The sequence below is a fragment of the Pelophylax lessonae genome, assembly GCF_965119305.1.
Source record: "Pelophylax lessonae genome assembly, chromosome: 1".
NCBI classification, from domain to species: domain Eukaryota; kingdom Metazoa; phylum Chordata; class Amphibia; order Anura; family Ranidae; genus Pelophylax; species Pelophylax lessonae.
Genome location: NC_138768.1, coordinates 682,889,243 through 682,909,867, shown reverse-complemented (window position 1 = coordinate 682,909,867; position 20,625 = coordinate 682,889,243). Strand labels below are relative to the sequence as shown.

At 47.2% G+C, this 20,625-nt stretch overlaps 1 protein-coding gene across 17 annotated transcripts in view; it reads right to left on the bottom strand.

Moving 5' to 3' along the window:
- RAPGEF2 (Rap guanine nucleotide exchange factor 2) overlaps nucleotides 1-20,625 on the bottom strand; it is a 455,748-nt gene that overhangs the window by 9,199 nt on the left and 425,924 nt on the right. For 16 of the 17 annotated variants that reach the window (XM_082243629.1, XM_082243614.1, XM_082243613.1 and 13 more), the window contains 4 exons: nucleotides 8,737-8,960; nucleotides 7,513-7,692; nucleotides 6,645-6,797; nucleotides 6,181-6,400 (listed from right to left, as the gene is read on the bottom strand). In XM_082243629.1, coding sequence (XP_082099755.1) covers nucleotides 6,181-6,400; nucleotides 6,645-6,797; nucleotides 7,513-7,692; nucleotides 8,737-8,960 — 777 coding nt within the window. The remainder of the gene's footprint in view (nucleotides 1-6,180; nucleotides 6,401-6,644; nucleotides 6,798-7,512; nucleotides 7,693-8,736; nucleotides 8,961-20,625) is intronic. The other variant, XM_082243627.1, reaches the window with a different exon arrangement.

The window sequence follows — 20,625 nt, the reverse complement described above, 5'->3', positions numbered from 1 at the left end:
TCAATGGGATATCATGGATCAGTTTAAAGGGAGGACTTTGAAGAACCGAAAAAACAAATTCAGATCCCAGGGAGACACAGGAGGTTGAAGAGGGGAATTAACACGAGCCACAACTTGAATAAAGGTCAAAGGTAAAGGTGAGGTCAAAGGTAAGGCCAAAGGTCTTGAAACAAAATGGATAATGCAGAAACCAGTTACTTTAGAGTAATAAGAGACAGATGCTTGTCAAGACTAGACTGGAAAGCCAGAATGCAGGGAATAGAATATTCCCAAGTGTTGACTTAGATTCTCTCCCCCTAGCCAAAATAGGCCTTCCAAGTGTGATGGTAAATATTGCTAGAAATACAACCTCAATTCCAAAAAAGTCGGATCACTATGTAAAATCTACATAAAAAAAGAATGCAATGATTTGAAAATCTCATAAATCCATATTTTATTCACAATAGAGAATAGAAAACATATTAAATGTTTAAACTGATGTACCATTTAAAGAAAAAAAATAAGGTCATTTTAAAATTGAAGACAGAAACACGTCTCAAAAAAGTTGGGACAAGGCAACAAAAAGCTGGGCCAAAGTTAATTTAAATTGTCTGTTGCAAAATGGAAAACTGTTCTGTGGTCAGATGAATTGAAATTTTACATTATTTTTTGGCAACCATGGGTGCTACGTCCTTCGGAGTGGAGGAGAAGGACCTTCTAGCTTATCAGTTCACAATCCTGCATCTCTGATGGTATGGGGTTGCATTAGTGCGTATGGAATAGGCAGCTTATACATCTGGAAATGTACCATCAATTCTGAAAGATATATCCAGGTTTTGGAGCAGCATATGCTCCCACCCATTTCAGCAGGGCAATGTCAAAACGCATACAGAATCTATCTTCTAGATTGTAAGCTCTAACGAGCAGGGCCTTCTAGTTCCTCCTGTTTTGAATTGTATTGTAACTGTATTGTCTTCCCTCACATTGTAAAGCACTGCGCAAACTGTTGGCGCTATATAAATCCTGTATATTAATAATAATAATAATCACAACATAGACACCTGCATTGTGCATTGCGTGAAGCCTTAAAAGAAGATGGATGCTGCACCATGGTAAATATGGCCATGTCACAACTTTTTAGAGATTTGTTGGTGCCATCAATTTTAAAATTCCCTTTTTTTCTTAAAATGGTACATTTTCTCAATTTAAACATTTGATATGTTTTCCATTTTCTACTGTGACTAAAACATGGATTTATGATATATGAAAAATATTGCATTATGTTTTTATCTCGATTTTACACAGCCTACAAATTTTTTGGAATTGGGGTTGAATTAGTAATGCTCCCAACTTTTAGGACCTGGGTTTCTACAGCTATTGCGTTAAAGACAGCAGGGCTGAATAGAGGGTCTTGTGACAGGAGGTCTTGCCTGTCTGAAAGAGGTGAAAGCTCATCCACCAGGAGTCTGAGTACGTCTGTGTACCAAGTTCTCCTGGGGATACAAGTACCACCAGAATCCATTTCTCTTCTATCTTGCAGAGTAGTTGAGACAGAAGCCTGACTGGAGAGAATGTACACACCAGACTGATCGGGGTCCAATGTATTAACAAGACACTCACCATGAAGGCCAGGGGATCCCTGGATCTGGTCAAAAACCTGTCCAGTTTCTACTTAAACCTGGAGTCAAAGATGTCAATATCTGATGTTTCTCATTTCTGACAAAGCATTAGGAAGAACTTGGAGTGAACGGTCACTACCATGAGTCCAGCATTGACAACTCAGGAAGTCTGCCTGCCAATTTTCCACTCCTAGTATGTAGATGGCTGCGAGTGTTGGATCGTGGTTCTCCTATCAGGAGAGAATGAGGCTTGTTACCCTTAAAGCTGCCTGATTTCCGGTTCCCCCTCTGTGGTTTATGTAGGTCACAGTTGTGGTCATGTCTGACTGTACTCTTGTGGCTCTCAAGTTGCAGAATATTGGTCAGATAAGTGTACCTCCTTGCCCCAGTCTGACAGGCTGGGGTCCATTGTTACCACCTTTCAGAAAGAGGGAAGAACATTTTCCCAGATTCTACAGCTGAGTTGAAAATCCACTATGCTAGAGAGATTTTTACTCAGCTGGATAGAAGGCGTACACGATCCAGAGAAGGAATCAGTTTGTCCTAAGTGGTTAAAATGTTGAACTGCAAAGGTCTAGATTGGAACTAAGCAAAGAGAATCACCTAAAAGGAGACCCATCATGAGGCTCCAGAACCTTCATGCAGATTTGAGTTGAGGAATGCCTGGTTGACCTGGGGGTCCAACATTTGGACTTCAGGGAAGCAATTTTTTCATGTAGAGGTAAAATTTTAGGCCTGAGCCATGTCTAGAATTACTCCAAGATACTATACTTTAAGGCAGGCATGTCCAACCTGCGGCCCGAAGGCCGCATGTGGCCCAGAACCGCATGCAATGCGGCCCACTGCCCCTTGACCATTTTTTTTTTTTTTGCTGGCAAGGAAGGAAGTCGGGTCAGGGGCATGGCCACAGCAGCTTTCAACTGTAGGCAGAGGTTGCCTCGGAGGGGGGGGGGGGGGGTGATTTGAGCATGTGCAGTTTTTTTTACTCCTACCACCATGACAACTCCAAATCACTGAAGTGGTCATGGTGGTTAGAGTGTTCCTTTATTATCTCTCAGAAGAAGTAAGCCTATGTATACTGATTCCATTTCATTTGATCATCCTCTAGTTGTGTTAAAATAGTGCGGAGGGCACGGCGGCACGGGAAGGGCGCGGCTGCATTTTATTACTTATATACCTTAATTATAGTATATATTTTATATGCAGCCCGAGAAAATTTCTCTACACTCATTGTGGCCCAGAGAGGCCAAAAGGTTGGACACCCATGCTCTAAGGCAATGGGAAGGCTGGAGGGCAGATTAATAGAAGTTGATCGCCCATCCAAAAGTTTGAACGAGCTATATTGCCTTATGAATTTTCAAAGACAAGACCGTGGGCTTAGGTGTCTTTCAACAGCAGGTCCTCGCGGTATTCTATAACTTGGATGCCCTGAGATCTTAGCAGAGAGAAGTGATGACTGATCTTCAGGTACCACCTACCACTACCTTGTGCCTAAAGTTGATTCAGTGCAACGACAAGTCTGCCTGACTTTGAGGTGAAATTGGCAGATTTGAGGGTAGGAAGCAAGGAGGCGAGAGGAATGGAAATTGTATTTTGTAGCACCTGAAAACAACAGATTTGACCTAAAGGTCTGAGATGTCTCTGATTCAGATGCAAAGACCTACAGATGTCCCCTATTTAGTAGAGTGAGGACACCCCTTCACTGCGAAGAGGGCCTCTGGTTAGGTATGGATGGGTTTTGTGGGGTCCAAGTCTTGCGGAAAAAGGATAGACTTTAACTTAGAAGAGGATGCTGGGAGAAGAGGAAGGTCCCGTTTTTGGTAGGAAGAGATAATAGCCATTGTAGTAATAGGCTTAGGCTGTTATTTGTGGGGTAGAAATACTTTTCCCCAAGTAACTTTCCTCAGAAAGTGAACAAAATATTCTGCAAACAGGTGTTCACCATCCAAAGGCAAGCATAAAAGACGTCTTATACAAGCAGGTTGTGAGGACCAAGCATTAAACCACAAAATTCTGTGCATGTGAAAAAAAAAGAAGTGTCATCCTAGAGGCCTGGTGAGTTACATTCTCCAAAGCATCAACAAACAATAGCCGAAGACATGAGCTCCAATTGTTCTATGAGAAAAGGGACTTCATGCACAGAATTATGTTCTCTATTCATTTGTCCATTCCAGTTAGCTACAGTGTGATAAATGGACATAGCTGCTATGGTCGATTTTAAGGGAAGTAAAAGCAAAAACAAAGGATGCCTTTAAATGCGTATTGAAGTGCTTGTCAACGGAATCATTAAAGGGCATAACATTTTCCACAGTAACAATAAAGCTGGGTATACATATAAAATTTATTTTTCCTTCCAACCAGCAGGTTGAATGAAAAAAAAAACCTGACAGATCTCCATAACAACACAAGCAATGTTGATGCAGGAATCTCCCTCGCCACACTATTGTATTCTGACAGGGTAGACTCTTACCCCCACCGGAATACATAGATTAGTACTTGCAGCCATCGGATGCAATCGCTGATCAAATGCTGGTTTGCCAGCATGACCATTCGATAGAGGCCAGTCGTCGGAAAAGAGAGCAGTACACACTAACCAAAAGTAGGCCAGTTCAGCTGCACTATTGTATTCTGATAGGGGAAACTCCCCCCTACTGTCTGAATACACAGACTGAATTCTGGTTTTGCAGCATGACCATTTAACAGATGCTGATCGTTAGACCGGCTTCTGATGAACAGACAGTGGTGCACACTAAGCAAAAGTCGTCCGGTACCTGCTGTACTTGACGACTTTCAGTATGTGAATACCCACCTTAAGATCCTTGTTAAGATCTGAGATAGCATGATTTACTACCAGACACAGACATTTGGTTCATGAGATATAAATCAGCAAAGAATGTTTGGAGGGGAAAAAAATACCATGGCATGGTGTGGCCAATCTTCACGCAAAGCAAAGTTAGCATGTTTGCAGAGGAAATGTTAAAAGTGCAGAATGTTTTTTTTTTTTTTAAGAATCAAACACTGCCAATGAGCAGAGAGCTGGTGACTGTCACTGGAGCGGTGGGCTGTGGAGAGAGCGGGAGTGGCCGGCTCAGGCTCTCAGGCTGAGCCAAGTGCCAGTCAAGGCATGTGGGTGGATCCCAACTCCACTGTGGGTGGATCCCAACTCCACAGTGGAAATGTTAAAAGTGCAAAATGTTTTTTTTTTTTAAGAATCATATTTCCTTAGGTGGATGCAACATCGGTCCGATGCTGCATCTGTCCCCTGCCGGCACGAACACTGCCAATGAGCAGAGAGCTGGTGACTGTCACTGGAGTGGTGGGCTGTGGAGGGAGTGGGAGTGGCTGGCTCAGGCTCTTAGCGGCTTGCTGAGAGGCTGAGCCAAGTGCCAGTCAAGGCATGTGGGTAGATCCCAACTCCACTGTGGCGATCTTGTTTGAGCCTGGACCGGCTCTGTGACCTAAGCTGAGCTTTGGCTGTACTTCTTTATATTTCAGCAGCTGTTTAGTGCCATATAGAAGCTTGTTTGGCTAAGCAGATTATATTGGTGCTGTTACACAAACATAAGTATGCATCCCATCACTAAGTGAGCTCATGGTAGAAAGCATATGGCGTGAAGCCTTAGCTTGTGTCTCATAAAACGCAGGTGAAAATTCTTCTGCATCCACCTCACACTTTCAAGATCCTCTTTGAAGAGGTTGGGAGAATCAGGGTCATACTCCTAAATAGATTCAGATGGGGGAGAGGCAGGTAAGCACTTTGGGGCCATGGAGACAGATGACTCCAGGAGGGCAGAGTGTTTTCCAAAGAAGGGACCAAACTTCACCTGTCATGGTGGGCATATATATCCCCAAAGGAGCCTTCAGAGTCCGGGTGCCATAGGAATGGACCACCGCTCTGAGCCCTCTATAGCACCTTTTTGGGTAACTACATATAATGGACCACATGCCAAAGCGAGTGTCAAATACAGGTATCAGTGCTCAAGCCAGCCCCACTGATGTAGGTTCCAGGTACAGTTCCCAAGAAGTGCCAAAACAGCTAGCAAGCCCTAAGGAGGGCCCATTCACATCACACTTGCCCAACGTAGTCCCAATGTAAAGACATGGCAATTTGCCTTATTTCCTATTAGTTCGGTGATGTGCGCTGAAAAAAAAAAAAGTATTACATGCTGTATTTTTATACAGCTCATTCCAACACACTACATTATACTGTAGTATTCTGCATACAGATGAAATGTAAATTTTGTAATATTTCAATAAATTTAAAAAAGTAAACAGTGCAATGCACTCTAAACACATTGCACTGCTCCTTCACAGTGTATATCAGAGGCTGTGCATTATACTGAATATAATGTGCGCTGCTGGCGTGTACAGGACCTAAAGAATTTTGAATTTTAAATTCACTATCATCATAGTGCTTTTAAACTATGGACTGGTACAAACAACCAGTATGGTCAAAAATAACATTTATTTAAAACATTTTTATATTTATTTTTATTTAATAAATATTTATTTAATATATATTTATTTATTAAATATTGAACAAACAGGTAAGTCCTAAGTAAGCAAAAAGAGAGATGCATACCCCATGCAGCAAGGCTCAGCTTCCATTACAGTTCTTCTGTCTGTCCTCCCAACACCAAGATTAGTCTCCACAATGCTTACTGAATGTCGCTGCCGCCTATCGTCATGGAGGTGCATGCCATCAAATGAGGAATTGCTGACTATACTGGAACGGGAAGAGATCTCACTGTGCCCAGAGTCAGAGAAATTATCCACAGTGCCGCTTGCTGGCATGGAATACCCTGTAAGATAAAAAAGCTATGACAACCCAGGGTCCCAGTGACAAGGTTTTCAATGTATATTTATGTTTTATTTAATTGTATAGGTTGATCCAACAGAATGGCAAAAATAAAACGGCAGATGAAAAAAGCAGGCTCATAATGTAGGCTCTTCATGGTAAGTATAATTTCCATGAGTTTACACATTGTGTACAATGTATTCACACAGTATTATACAACTGCTTTAATTTTTAGAATGCATGATTACCTTTTCTTGGAGAGCTCTGTGGGGAGGTGGGAGGAGATGAAAGCTGCGATGATGCATTGGATATAGTGTCCTCTGCTGCCTTCTTGTGTCGTTCCAAAGTTCCTTCTTCTGATAAGGAAAGAATTTTCTTTAACGCTTGTGGTGAGTTGATGCCTTACAGAAAAGACAGATATCGAAATAAAGAAACTATGTATAGAGTTTTTTTTTTTTGCGGGGGCATGGGGTGGATGGAGGAGTGCAATGAACTGCATCAATTAGCAGATACATGCACAAAAAGATGTAATTACAGAATTAGCTATGTGTTAAAGCCTGTGGGGGTCATTTACTTAAACTGGAGAGTGCTAAATCTGGTGCAACTCTGCATAGAAACCAATCAGCTTCCAGGTTTCCTATCCAAAGCTTAACTGAACAAGCTGAAGTTAGAAGCTGATTGGCAACCATGCACAGCTGCACCAGATTCTAAGTGCAGTTTTAGTAAATCTCCTTGTCAAGTTTTTAAAGGGTCTTAAAAAATGTTTTAGGTAGATGTGGACAGATTACCTTACATACCAAATTTGTATACCTTTGGAAGACTACAATCACTGTAATTGAGGATTAGTCCTCAAAATGTTTAATATAAATGACATTAACCACTTTCAGATCGTAGGATTTTTCCCCCTTAATGCTTAATGACCAGGTCCTATTTTGCGATTCGGCACTGCGTTACTTTAATGGATAATTGCGCGGTCGTGCGACGCTGTACCTAAATAAAATTAACGACCTTTTTTTTCCCCACAAATACAGCTTTCTTTTGGTGGTATAACCAGAAAATAATTCAGTCCATTAACATTTACCCATAACAGGTATATTTCATCTAGCTTCATCTTACCAAAAGGAGGAAGATCCTTGACCGGCACCTTCTTTCTGGAAGGATAGAGAGCCACAGCTGGCACCTGCAATGCTTGGTTAACCTTCACTGGCTGTTGCTGTTTCTGCTGAGTTGCTGCTCGCGGTGCTACTGGTGATGTGTCTGGTTTCCCTGATCTCTTGTCACAAGGCGTTTTTGGCACTGAGGAAACATTTGAACTCTGGTTATAATGGTTTGTAATCCTATTCTTTAAAAGGACGAAGTCACTTGTCGACTTTGCTAATATAGATGTACAGTATATACATGAAAATATAAAGCCCATTTGAAGTCTTACACCTTTTTTTAATCACTTTATCGACCTGCACCCCTGTATGTTATAATATCTGACTAATTTTTTTCTTAGAAATTCTTTAAAATAGCAGTGAAAAGACCGTACAATTTTTCTCTCAGACGAAAAGCCACTTTGTTTTCCCACTTCAATGCTCCATGCTGGCAGAGTAACAGCCACATACATCATGACAAGTCTCCTCACAGACTTGAATCACAAAGGAACAATTGGGCCCTGTCTAATTCTGTAACTAAATGCTTATTTACAGATTGTGGTGGGTCGAACTCTACCTTTTGAACTGCTGTGTCCTAATTAAACACCCTGCACAACTGCAGAGGACAATAAAAATTGATGTTGTTAGTACAGTGTCTCTAGAAAATTTTAACTGTACTTAAAGAGATCTGCTAGCGAACATATATTATGTCTATTTCACCACCTATCAAGTGGGCCTATTTTTAATTGTGCTTATGAATACATTTCTGCAACAGTATCGTTTTTCAAATATGTACATTTAGGGCCAGTTCACAATAGCAAGTGCTCGTTTTTGCACACTCCATTGATTTCAAAAGGCTGTCAAACACATTGGAACACTCAAAAAAGTAGTGCAGTTGCAAATCGCATCACACTAAACTGGATGGTACTGCATTAAGGAGCCAATTGGTGGCCGCAAAAATGCACTGCATTTACAAAATGCATTTGGGGTGCTATTAACGATGGTATCCATGTGCAATCCATCAGGGCAACATATTCGCATGCGCTGTGGAAAACGTGCACAGAATGCACCATTCCTGCACTACGTTCTAGTGTGAACTGTTCCTTAATGAATAAAAAGCAGTCCTTGAGGTTTGTAAAGCATCATGAAGTCAAGGCTTCTTCCATATGATGAGCTATGCATCAAATTTGAGCACGTTACTTACATGTATTTGTTGAAGGCTCGCATTGGAGAGATAAGATCTGAAGATTCTCTTCATCCATTTCAAGATCCAGGTCAGACAGGTATTGCTTAACTTTGCGAGCCATCTGTGCATCTTCATACAGTTTCTTGGCATTTAGAAAAGAGCTTCGACGTACTCGTTTTTTGTGGCCACCTGTTTGTGCCACATCCAGGACAGCAGCATTGGTGCTCCCTTGACTAAGTGACCTGCAGAAAAAAAAGACAGGAAAAAATGAAATAAATCATTCGGAGACTGGTTCTGGTACAAAAGCACCCATGAAAGAGTACACTGAGAATATCATCTAAGCATGCCCTTATCCAATAAAACAAAGCTAGTGCTAGCTAGTAACTTTATTGCCTTAAATTGGAGTTATTCCCAAAAGCAAACATGTATTACATTGCAGCTTACAAATTTTTAGTTGTCATGGCTGCATTTGTTTTGTATTTTAGGCTCCTTAGGCAAAAGAAAAAGCTCTCTCACAGATGTAGGAGTGGGAGTAGAGGGAAGAGACAAACCATTTACCACTAACAGGGGTGCTTATAATGATCAGCTTTTTTTGTAAAACCTGTATCCCAAAAGGAGAAAATTGGATTTTTGACTTACCGTAAAATCAATTTCTCTGATGTTCAGTGACACAGCTCCTGATCTTTTTAACCATTGGGTTAAACTGCCCCCTACAGGAGTAGGACACTAGGCAGAAAAAACGTCTGGCTATGCCGATTGGCAGTCCCAGGGGGTATACTCCCTCTCCCTGCTATAGGTACTCAGTTTTGTTAGAAGTAGTGTCAGAGAAAATACAACTCCACAGAAGGGTGGGTGCTGTGTCCATCAATAAACATCAGGGAAATGGATTTTACGGTAAGTCAAAAATCCCATTTTCTCTTTTGTTCATTGACGGACACAGCTCCTGATAGTCTTAACCATTTGGGTGTCCCAACGCAGTGTTGAACATGAGGGGTGGGAACAGCAAAAAATTGCAAAGGCTAAAAACAGTAGCTAACCAGGCAACAGGGGCTCAACCAAAACAACTGGAGCCCATCTGAAAAAAACAATGCACCCACAAAGAGGACCAAGTACTCTAAACAGCAGCCTGCAAAACCTTGCAGCCAAAAGAGGCATCCACAGATGCAAAACATCCACTTTATAGTAATTTGTGAAAGTGTGCACCAATGACAAGGTGGCCGCCTTGCAAACCTGCATCACTGATGCCTGATGACGGAAGGCCCAGGAGGCACTGAGCGCCCAAGTAGAGTGCGCCTTGATAGGAAAAGGAGGAACATGACTCCTGATGAAATAGGCTCGAATCACCGTCTGCCTGATCCATCTGGGAATGGTCACAGAGGAAGCAGACAACCCTGTCTGAGACCCATTCGTAGGCACAAATAGTGGGTCTGACTTGCTAAAAGACTCCACAGCTGCCAGGTACACCCTAATTGCCCAAACCACATCCAAGGCATGAAAAGCAATTACATTAGGGATGTTTTGGCCTGGGTAAACTTCTGGAGGACCGAAAGCACCAAATTGAGGTCCCAAGGCGGCAACGGAGACCGCACTGGAGTAATCAAATGGCGAACACTATGAAGAAAGGTACTCACCAAAGAGTGTGTGTGGCCAAGGGTAGTTGAAAGAAGACCGCCAAAGCCGATACATGGCCTTTGATGGTACTCAAGGCCAATTTCTGTTCAACCCCCCTGTTAAAGGAAGGTAAAGATCCAAGCCACCGAGAAGAAGCGAGGGTGAACCCCAAGGGAATCACACCAGGCGATGTACGTCTTTCACATACGAAGGTAGATCTTCCTAGAAGTAGATTGCTTCGCTTTTACCAGCGTTGGAATCACCGATTCAGACCACCCCCTATCCTTCAGTACCTGCCTTTCAACAGCCAAGCCGTCAAAGCCAGTGACTGTAAAGCAGTGTGGAAGAAGATTGGCCATTGGGACAGCAGATCCTCCCTAAGGGGAAGCTACCTAGGAACGTCGGCGACTAGCCGCACCAGATTGGCGTACCAAGCCCAGCGAGGCCAGTTCTGGGCCACTAAGATAACCGGAATTCCTTCTGCCTCAATCCTGCGTAGAAGTTTTGGCAGAAGCTTGAGAGGAGGGAAGGCCCAAATCAGACGATACTGACCCCACGGGGATCACGTGACCATGCCATGAACCTCTGGACCTTTCTGTTAAGCCGAGACGCCAACCGATCCACCTCGGGGGTGCCCCACCAGAAACACAACTGATGAAACACCTCGGGATGAAGAGACCATTCCCCCTGATCCCACGCCTGCCGACTGAGGTAATCCGCTTGCCAGTTTTCCACTCTGGGAATGTATACGGCGGAAAGGGCTGGAACAAACGTTCTGCCCACCTGAGAATGCCAGCTACCTCCAGAGCAACCAGGACACTTCTTGTTCCCCCTTGGTGATTGACATAAGCCACAGCTGTGGCACTGCCTGATTGAATGCACACTGGACATCCTTGGAGAGGATCCGTCCAATGTTCCAGGCACAGTCTGATCGCTTGGAGCTCCAGGATATTGAGCTAGTCTGGGCTCTTCCAGGGTTCAGACCCCCTGAGCAGAATTTCTTTCGAGAACTTCTCCCCATTCAGACAGGCTGGCATTCGTGGTGACCACCGTCCAATACAAGGGGAGGAAAGATTTGCCCTGCCGGAGAACAAAGCCACCAGATTAGGGACCCTTTTGCACCCCCCCGGCTCAACTGGTTTTGTTTGTACAGAGACTGCTTAGTCTTGTCCCATTTGATCAGAATCTCCCTCGCAGAGACCTCGTATGGAACCGTGCAAACGAGGCCGCCTCAAAGATAGACGCCATCAGGCCTAGTGCTCGCATGCAAGTCCGGAGAAATGACCATCTGCTGGACAGCGAGAGTCGAATTGCAGCCTGCAGTTTCTGGAGTTTGTCCAGAGGAAGGAGTACTCTGGCTGAGGTAGAGTCTAGAGTTAGACCCAGATAGTCTAGTTTTGTGGAAGAAACCATAGCAGACTTCTGAAGATTCAGAATCCAGCCAAACTTCCTCAGGGTCCATATGGAGATGTCCCGGGTTTCCACCAGCACATTAGGACACTGCTCACAGAAGAAGGTTGCCCAAGTAGCCCAGGACCACGATCCCCTCCTGACGTAACAATGTTAGCACCGGGGCCAACGCTTTCATGAAGACCCGAGACCAAAGGGTAATGCCACAAACTGATAATGCTCCTCTCCCATGGCAAAGCAGAGAAAGCGCTGGTGACCGACACATATTGGAATGTGAAGGTAAGCATCCTTGATGTCTATGGAGGCAAGAAAATCCCCCGATGCAGGGAAGCCATCATCATGCGAAGAGACTCCATTCTGAACTTCTGCACCTGCACAAGCAGTTCAGCACCTTGGGGTCCAGGATTGGATGCACCTTGCCTTCCTTTCTGGGGAATGTAAACAGGTTTGTGTAAAACCCCTGAAAACCTTCCAAAGTCGGAACCGGGACAATCACCCCTTGAAGTAAAAGGTTTTGCACCGCCCCAAAGAGAGCCTGTAAACGGACCAGGGACATTCACACGTTGGAAGGAAAGAAGCTGGTCGAGGTTAAGAACAAAACTTGATCTTGTAGCCGGACCGTATGACTTTGAGAACCCACTTGTCTTGTACCGGGGAAGTCCATGGGTCTGGGAATCAGCGAAGATGTCCCCCCACCCCAGATACAGGGGAGGGAACACATTCAAGCTGAAGGGGTCTTGTCCTCGGGTGTGGAGAAGCCCACTATTGACTTGCCTGACTAAGTTTGCTTTGATCCTCCAGAGGAGGCCCTGAAGGGCTTTGATCCCTTGTCAGTCGACCCTGAGGGACGAAAAAAATAACTTCTAATGAGCCGAGGAGGGCGGCCCAAGTCTACAACAAGGGTCCTTGCCCTTAGTAGCCTGTGGAAGAAGGGTACTCTTTCCCCCTGTGAGACCTTTGGTGCTACCCTGGATGACATAATTAAACAGGCGATCTCCTTAAACAGGAAGATCAGTCAAGGCCTTTTTAAAAGTCTGGTCCGCAGACCAGCATTTGAGCCAAAAGACACGCAGAAGGACCACTGTCTAAACAGAGAGCCGAGCCACTAGGGGGCCGCATCCAAAGAGGCATCACAGATCAACTGCAGCCCCTAGACCAGCAGGCCCAACCAGCTCAGCAAAGGCAGGGGGAAGCTGTTCTCCCTCCACATAATGGTGTAAAAGCTTAGCCCACCCGGTCAGAGTTTGCGACAACAGGGCAATGGTGAATATCTGCCTCAGTGCCGAACCAGCCAGGGTGTACATATTTGTGGGCCACAGCCTCCGCCTTCCTGTCAGCTGGGTCCTTAAAGGCCAGGGATTCAACCAGAATCATAGTTGCCTTGTTTAATCTGGGAACCGGAGGTCAATCTACTTCTTAAGAAGGGACTCCTTATAGAGGTATCGCCTAGCAAAGCGCTTAGGGACCCCAAGGGGATGCTTTGGTTGTCTCCACTCTGTAGTGAAAACTCTGTCAAAAAATAGGAGGGGAAAGGTTACACCTTACCGCTCTGGATGGCTTGTGAGTGCCAAAGGGGACCTACGCCTCCGTCACAGCTGCGTCCTCCATCTTTAAGGTCTCATGCACAAATACAATCAGTGCGTCCCCCAGTGCCTTTTCATGTGCGGTTGCAGAAGTGGAGGAATCCTCCTCACTATCGGAGGATTCAGGGCACGTGGTCGCAGACCCATGCATTGTGACCCACGTCCGCGGCAGCCAAACCAGATTCAGGATCTAAGGGGACAGATGACGCAGGGGAAGGCGGGGGGCACTTTTTTGCCAGCCCATCTCCCAAAAGCCAACTCCACCAAGAACACAAAGGACTCCAGGACCGCCGTCAGTGCCTCGATTGATGGTTGAGACCTGAAGGGCCCCAGGGCCTCAGAGAGGGGATCGGGTAGGGAGATGTGCTCTAAAAGACTCCATGAGTCACCAGGGGGACCCCACAAAAAAGTGTAAAACACTACTAAGGGACATATAAAATGATGTTGCGTTAAATGTGAAATTTAAAGTTAATATTAACATTAACTAGGAACAAAATAATTTGTGACAAAAAATATATAGAAGTGTAATAATATTGTGACATTTAAAAAACAAAAAAGTGAACAGTACACTTGGTTGGAGACATACAAGTTTATATTTTGTTGGACTGGCACTCGTTAATCATGTAAATGACACATGGATTGTATCCGTGAAAAAACAAAACTTTCACTACCAGTTGCAGTATCCACACCACCACTAAAGGATAACCTGCTTACCAGAAATTCAGACCTCAAGGGTCTACAGCACTGTTTAAACACTTTGAACAGTCTGCTGAGCCTGCTGGGAGTTGTAGTCTGCGGGGGATCCGCTCACAGGCTGGCACCAAGCTGTGCGCAGGAGGAGGGGAGCCATCCTGCCTGAGACGGACGGAGCTGTAGGAGGAAACAAGAATAGAAGTTGGGGAAACTTTACTGACAGCTGACACCCAAACTCAGTGTCATCCTTTGAAATGCTGCCAAGCTGAATTTAAGTTGAAGGTACAGAGGAGAGTCCTTCAATTTCCCTTGGAGATAAAGACCTTGGTTGGGATATACCCTAAGCAATGTAGACCCTTGAGGTCTGAATTTCTGGTAAGCAGGTCATCCTTTAGTGGTGGTGGATACTGCAACCGGTGGTGGAAAACGGAATTTTTGTAAAATCTTACCTGTAAAATTCCTTTCTCTGAGTCCTCCGACAGTCGCCGCCTCTTCATATTCGTCACATATGGGGTATTAGACTTTGCTCCGAAGGAGTAGCTAGGCAACAGAATATGTTAACAATAAAGCTTTAACATATCCCACCCTCAAGGGGTGGTCCCCTCAGTCAATACCCTCCTACTTCCTGCAACCATATCTCAGTTTTAGTGGAATAGCAGTAGAGTATACATTCAAACCCCAAAAGAGGGGCGGGGGCGGCGATTGTCGGAGGACTCAGAGAAAGGAATTTTACAGGTAAGATTTTACAAAAATTCCGTTTTCTCTTACGTCCTCCGACAGTCGCCGCCTCTTCATATTCGTCACATATGGGGACGTCCCAAAGCAGTGCAAACATGAGGGGTGGGAAACGCATCCGCGCCGAAAGGCAACGCAGTCTCCACATCAAAGAAAGGAACCTTACCAAAGGAAGGAAACCAGCTGGGCAACAGCAAAAATAAGTGCTCAACAGGAGCAACAACCCAGGAAAAGACAAAAAACCCAGGGGATACAAAAAACTATCCCAACAGCCAGGATTCCCCAACAAGGGACCCTAGGGAACAGCCGCACTAAGAACCTTGCGGCCAAAGGAAGCATCCGCCGATGCCTGAACATCTACTTTGTAGAATTTTGTGAAAGTGTGCACGGTCGACCAAGTCGCCGCCTTACACACCTGGGCTACAGAAGCCCCATGACGGCAGGCCCAAGACGTACTCAGAGATCTAGTAGAGTGCGCCTTCACAGGCACAGGGGGAACCTTCCCCTGCAAGGCATAGGCCTGTTCAATGGTCTGCCTGATCCATTTGGCGATGGTAGAGGCCGAAGCCGCCATGCCCTTCCGAGGACCCTCTGGAAGAACAAACAAGGAGTCCGTCTTACGAAAAGACTCAGTCGATTTAAGGTAAACCCTTATCGCCCGAACAACATCCAGAGAGTGCAATCTCATCTCCTTTGGATGTTTAGGCTTCGTGCACAACGAAGGCAAAACAATATCCTCGTTAAGATGGAATTCCGAAACTCGTTTCGGCAGAAAAGAAGGATTAGGTCGCAAGACCACCTTATCCAAATGAACAACCAGGTACGGAGACTTGCAGGACAAAGCCGCCAGTTCCGACACTCTGCGAGCCGAAGTGATCGCCACCAAAAAGGCGACCTTTTTGGACAACATAGACAACGAGATCTCCCTGATCTGTTCAAAAGGAGCACGTTGTAACACAGATAGAACGAGATTCAAGTCCCAAGGGGGCAAAGGATCCCTCCTAGGAGGAACCAGATGCCGCACACCCTGAATAAAGGTGCCAACCAAGGAGTTGGAAGCCACGGGACGTTGAAACAGAACGGCCAGCGCAGACACCTGACCCTTTATCGTAGCCAGCGCCAAACGCTGATCGACACCCGTCTGAAGGAAAGACAGCACACGGGAAACCGAGTACGTGCGGGGTGAAAACCCCCTGGACTCACACCAGGCAAAATAGGCCTTCCAAGTACGGTAATAAACCTTCCCCGAGGAAGACTTCCTCGCGTTGATCAAAGTATGAACGACCTCTGGAGAGAGACCCTTCTCCTTCAGGACCTCGGTCTCAACAGCCAGGCCGTCAAAGCCAGCGACTGTAAAGCAGGATGGTAAATCGGTCCTTGAGACAGTAGATCGTCTCGAAGAGGCAGACGCCAAGGGGCGTCGACCGCCAGATTCACGAGGTCTGCGTACCAGGACCGGCGAGGCCAGTCCGGTGCCACAAGAATCACCGTGCTGCGTTCCGAATGTAACCTGCGAAGGAACCTGGACAGCAACTGAATCGGTGGAAACGCGTACATCAGCCTGTACTGATGCCACGGGGCCACTAACGCGTCCGACGCGTCTGCCCGAGGGTCGCGCGTCCGTGCCACGAACCTCTTCACCTTGTAGTTGAGGCGAGACGCGAACAGGTCCACATCTGGAAGACCCCACTTCGCGCACAACATCTGGAAGACAGCCGGGTGGAGAGACCATTCCCCCTGATCCAGGGTCTGGCGACTCAGATAGTCCGCCTGCCAGTTCTCCACTCCCGGAATGTGAACCGCCGTTATCGCCGGGACATGAGTCTCGGCCCAAGATAGAATGTCGGCCACTTCTCGAGCCGCTCGGGCACTCCTGGTGCCCCCTTGGTGGTTGATGTAGGCCACCGCCGTGGCATTGTCCGTCTGCACCCGAACCGGGCAGCCCTGCAGCCGGTCCGTCCAGCGATGAAGACAGAGCCTTATCGCACGCAATTCCAGAATGTTGATCGGGAGGGAAGACTCCCCCTCCGACCAGGTCCCCTGGGCGGACAGAACGCCCAGAACACCACCCCAGCCCGACAGGCTGGCATCCGTGGTGATTACCGTCCACGAGATCGGACGAAACGACTTGCCCCCGGACACCAACGGGGACTGGAGCCACCACAGAAGGTTTTCCCTGGTGCGATGACTCAACGAGATCTGAAGATCCAGAGATTGAGGTCGCCCGTCCCACCTGGACAGGATCTCCGCTTGGAGACCCCGCGTGTGAAACTGCGCGAAAGGAATCGCCTCGAAGGCCGAGACCATCAATCCCAGACATCTCATACACGTCCGCAGAGACGAGTGTGGAACGTCCCTGAGGGACCTGACTTCCTCCTGAAGAGTCCTGAGTTTGTCTTCCGGCAGGAAGACCTTCGCCTGCACCGAGTCCAGTATCATTCCCAGATAGGGGAGACGAACCGACGGACTCAGTGTCGACTTTGGAACATTTATCGTCCAACCAAACTCATGCAGAGTTTGCATTGTGACAGACAGGTCCTCCTCCAGACCCTGTCTGGTCGCGGACCGAACCAGAATGTCGTCCAGATACCCCAGGACAGAAATGCCCTGGGCCCTCAATAATGCCAGAACCGGTGCAAGCACCTTGGTGAAGACCCGCGGAGCCGAGGCGAGACCAAAGGGCAACGCCACGAACTGGTAGTGATCCTCCGCAATGGCAAATCGAAGGTATCTCTGATGACCCTCGAATATGGGGATGTGAAGGTACGCATCCTTCAAATCGATGGAGGCCATGAATTCCCCCGGAACAAGGGCAGCCACCACCGAGCGCAGGGATTCCATGCGGAACTTGCGAACCCGCACAGAGCGGTTCAGAGCCTTCAAGTCCAGAATCGGACGAACCTTGCCCTCCTTCCTGGGCACGGTGAACAGATTGGAATAAAACCCCCGAAATCTGTCCCGATGAGGCACCGGAACCACCACTCCCTGAGCCCTCAGGTCCCGCACCGCCAGGTGCAGATCCCGCAGGCGCTCTGGAGACAGTTGAAGATTTGAGGGAAAAAATCTGCTCTCCGGCCGAGAGAGAAACTCGATCTTGTAACCAGATCGAACGATTTCCAGAACCCATCTGTCCCGCACACGGGCCAACCAGGGCTGAAGAAAACCGAGCAAGCGTCCCCCCACCCCAAAACTGGGTGAGGGCGCCCCTTCAGGCCGAACTGTTATGGGCTGCAGGTCCGGATTGGCCGGACTTCTGTTTCCCAGACCAGGGCTTCTTCTGAGAGCCTTGGCCTTTGAACGGTTTGCCCTTGTAGTGCGGCCGAAAGGCACGAAAGGACCCCTGAGGGGGCCGAAAATTAGCATGCTTCTTCCCAGAAGCCCCCTTAGCCTTGGGGAAATGGGGCAAGAGAGTGCTCTTACCCCCGGTGATCCCCTTAATCAACACATCCAGGGACTCCCCAAAAAGGCGAGACCCATCATAAGGCAGATTGGCTAAGGTCTTACGTGAAGATTGGTCCACCGACCAACATTTCAACCAAACCAGGCGGCGAGACAACACCGCCACGCTGTGCACACGTGCAGCCAACGGAATCAGGTCCAGGTCCGCATCACACAGATACATGACACCCTGGTGGATCTGATCCACCATATCCAGGGTCGCCGCCGAGGCCGAATCGGCCACTAGGACGCGCCTAAGCATCTGCGTCCAACTTGCGATCGCCTGGGCCGCCATGAGAGAAGCAAACAGAGCCTTAAGCATAGAACCCGTAACAGAATAAGTATGACGGGCAAGAGACTCCAGTCTCCTATCCGTGGCATCACGGAAAACAGGGGAACCCTCTGCAGGAATCGCAGTGGCTTTGTTCAAAACCGCAATTGCATGATCCACTGGCGGAGGCACACACCACCGTTCATCAGTGGAAGGCGAGAAAGGATAACGCAGCTTGAATTTACTTGGTACCGCAAAAGGCTTGCGCAGATCGCACCATTGATCCTTAACAGCGCGCTGAAAATCAGCATTGCAGGGAAAAACCTGCGGCGTCCTGCGTTTCCTCTGCGTCCCATAAGCCGCCAAGGGAGCGGGGGGACACACTTCGTCCTGCAAACGTAGCGTCTGCTTAATGGAAGCAATCAACTCATCCATGATTGCAAGCTCTTCAGGCGAGCCAGGGGGAGAATTATCAACCCCCTCAACTTCAGCCTCTACCTCAGACCCTACTAGATCAAGAGAGGAGCGGGACCCCGATAAGGAGGTCCCTGCCAGAACAGCCCCATCACCTTCACCCTCAGAATCAGAGGACAGAGCAACTCTGGGCCGTTTAGTAGATTGAGCAGCCACCAGCATTTGCACCTGGGCAGCAAGGCCAGCCACAATAGTGGCTAAATCCCCCCCTGGGGGGGAAACAGCGGTCCCCTGGCTTTCCACCAATACTGTAGGAAACTTGCCCTCCTGAGAATCCATTGCCCCTGTAATGCCAGACAACCAAGGGTTAACTGCCCCCTTTTAGCAAGCGCGGCAAGCGCAGCCCACCGCACCACACTCAGGCACAATGAGACCCCCACATGGATAGCAAGAACAGAAGGATAAAACCTGAGACCCCGCTGCTGCTGCTGCCTCGATCGGTGTTCCTGGAAAGAGGAAGTGATGCTGCCAGGGCGCTCTATGTAAGCCTATGGAGGCTACAAGAAAATGGCCGCCGTGCATGTAAACCATGCGGCCGGAGCGGGCGCCGGTAAAATGGCGTCGTTTGGCGCCGAAAACGCCGCTCCACAGTGCATAAAAACACACACATTACATCCCAATATATAAGGATACATGTTAGATCGCCGCAGCGATCGCTGTATATGCCCAAACATGCCAAGAAAAAACATGCCCCACAGCACACAGCTTCTCACACTGCCCAGCCTGACACACACAGTGTCATACAGCTCCCCCCCCCCCCCTTGCAGCCCACAGCATGCAGCCGAGAGATAGGGAGACAAGCAGTATGATTAAAGGCAGGTTACACAGTCCCAGACTGAGACCCCCCCAGACAGACAGGTCCCCACATAAATACACTTACCTCACATGGCGTGGGGAACCCGCACAGGCGAACAAGCCGCTGCACATGAGGCAGGGAGAGTCGCAATTCAAGACGCACACAATGGAGGTTAAGAAACCGCACAGCGTCCGGTGAGGTAGCCACCTCACCAATCATCCCTGCACCGAACAGGGATGGGTCGTTCACTGTGCCAGGAGCGTTACCTGGCTGAACGCTCGATGGCAGACTGGGAAGCCACTGACCCACGACCTGCGACCAGGGGGATCAGCCCGAGACCCAGTCCGCATGATCCTCTTCGTCCGAAGAACTAACTAATGCTGACAAAAATAACAGCTAAGTAAAGATAGAGAGAAAACTCAAACAAAATATTAAAAAGAAGAAAGAGTCTGGGACAGAAAGTCCCAGCACAGAGAGAGCCAGCCACTCCTGACAAGCTAGACATTAAAACTGAGATATGGTTGCAGGAAGTAGGAGGGTATTGACTGAGGGGACCACCCCTTGAGGGTGGGATATGTTAAAGCTTTATTGTTAACATATTCTGTTGCCTAGCTACTCCTTCGGAGCAAAGTCTAATACCCCATATGTGACGAATATGAAGAGGCGGCGACTGTCGGAGGACGTAAGAGAAATTTTGTTTTTTCCCAGATTCAGTCCATGTGTCATTTACATGGTTGGAGACATACAAGTTTATATTTTGTTGGACTGGCACTGGTGTTCACGTTAATCAAGTGTACTGTTCACTTTTTTTGTTTTTTAATGTCACAATATTATTACACTTATATATATTTTTTGTAAATAAATTATTTTGTTCTTTGTAAATGTCAACATTAACC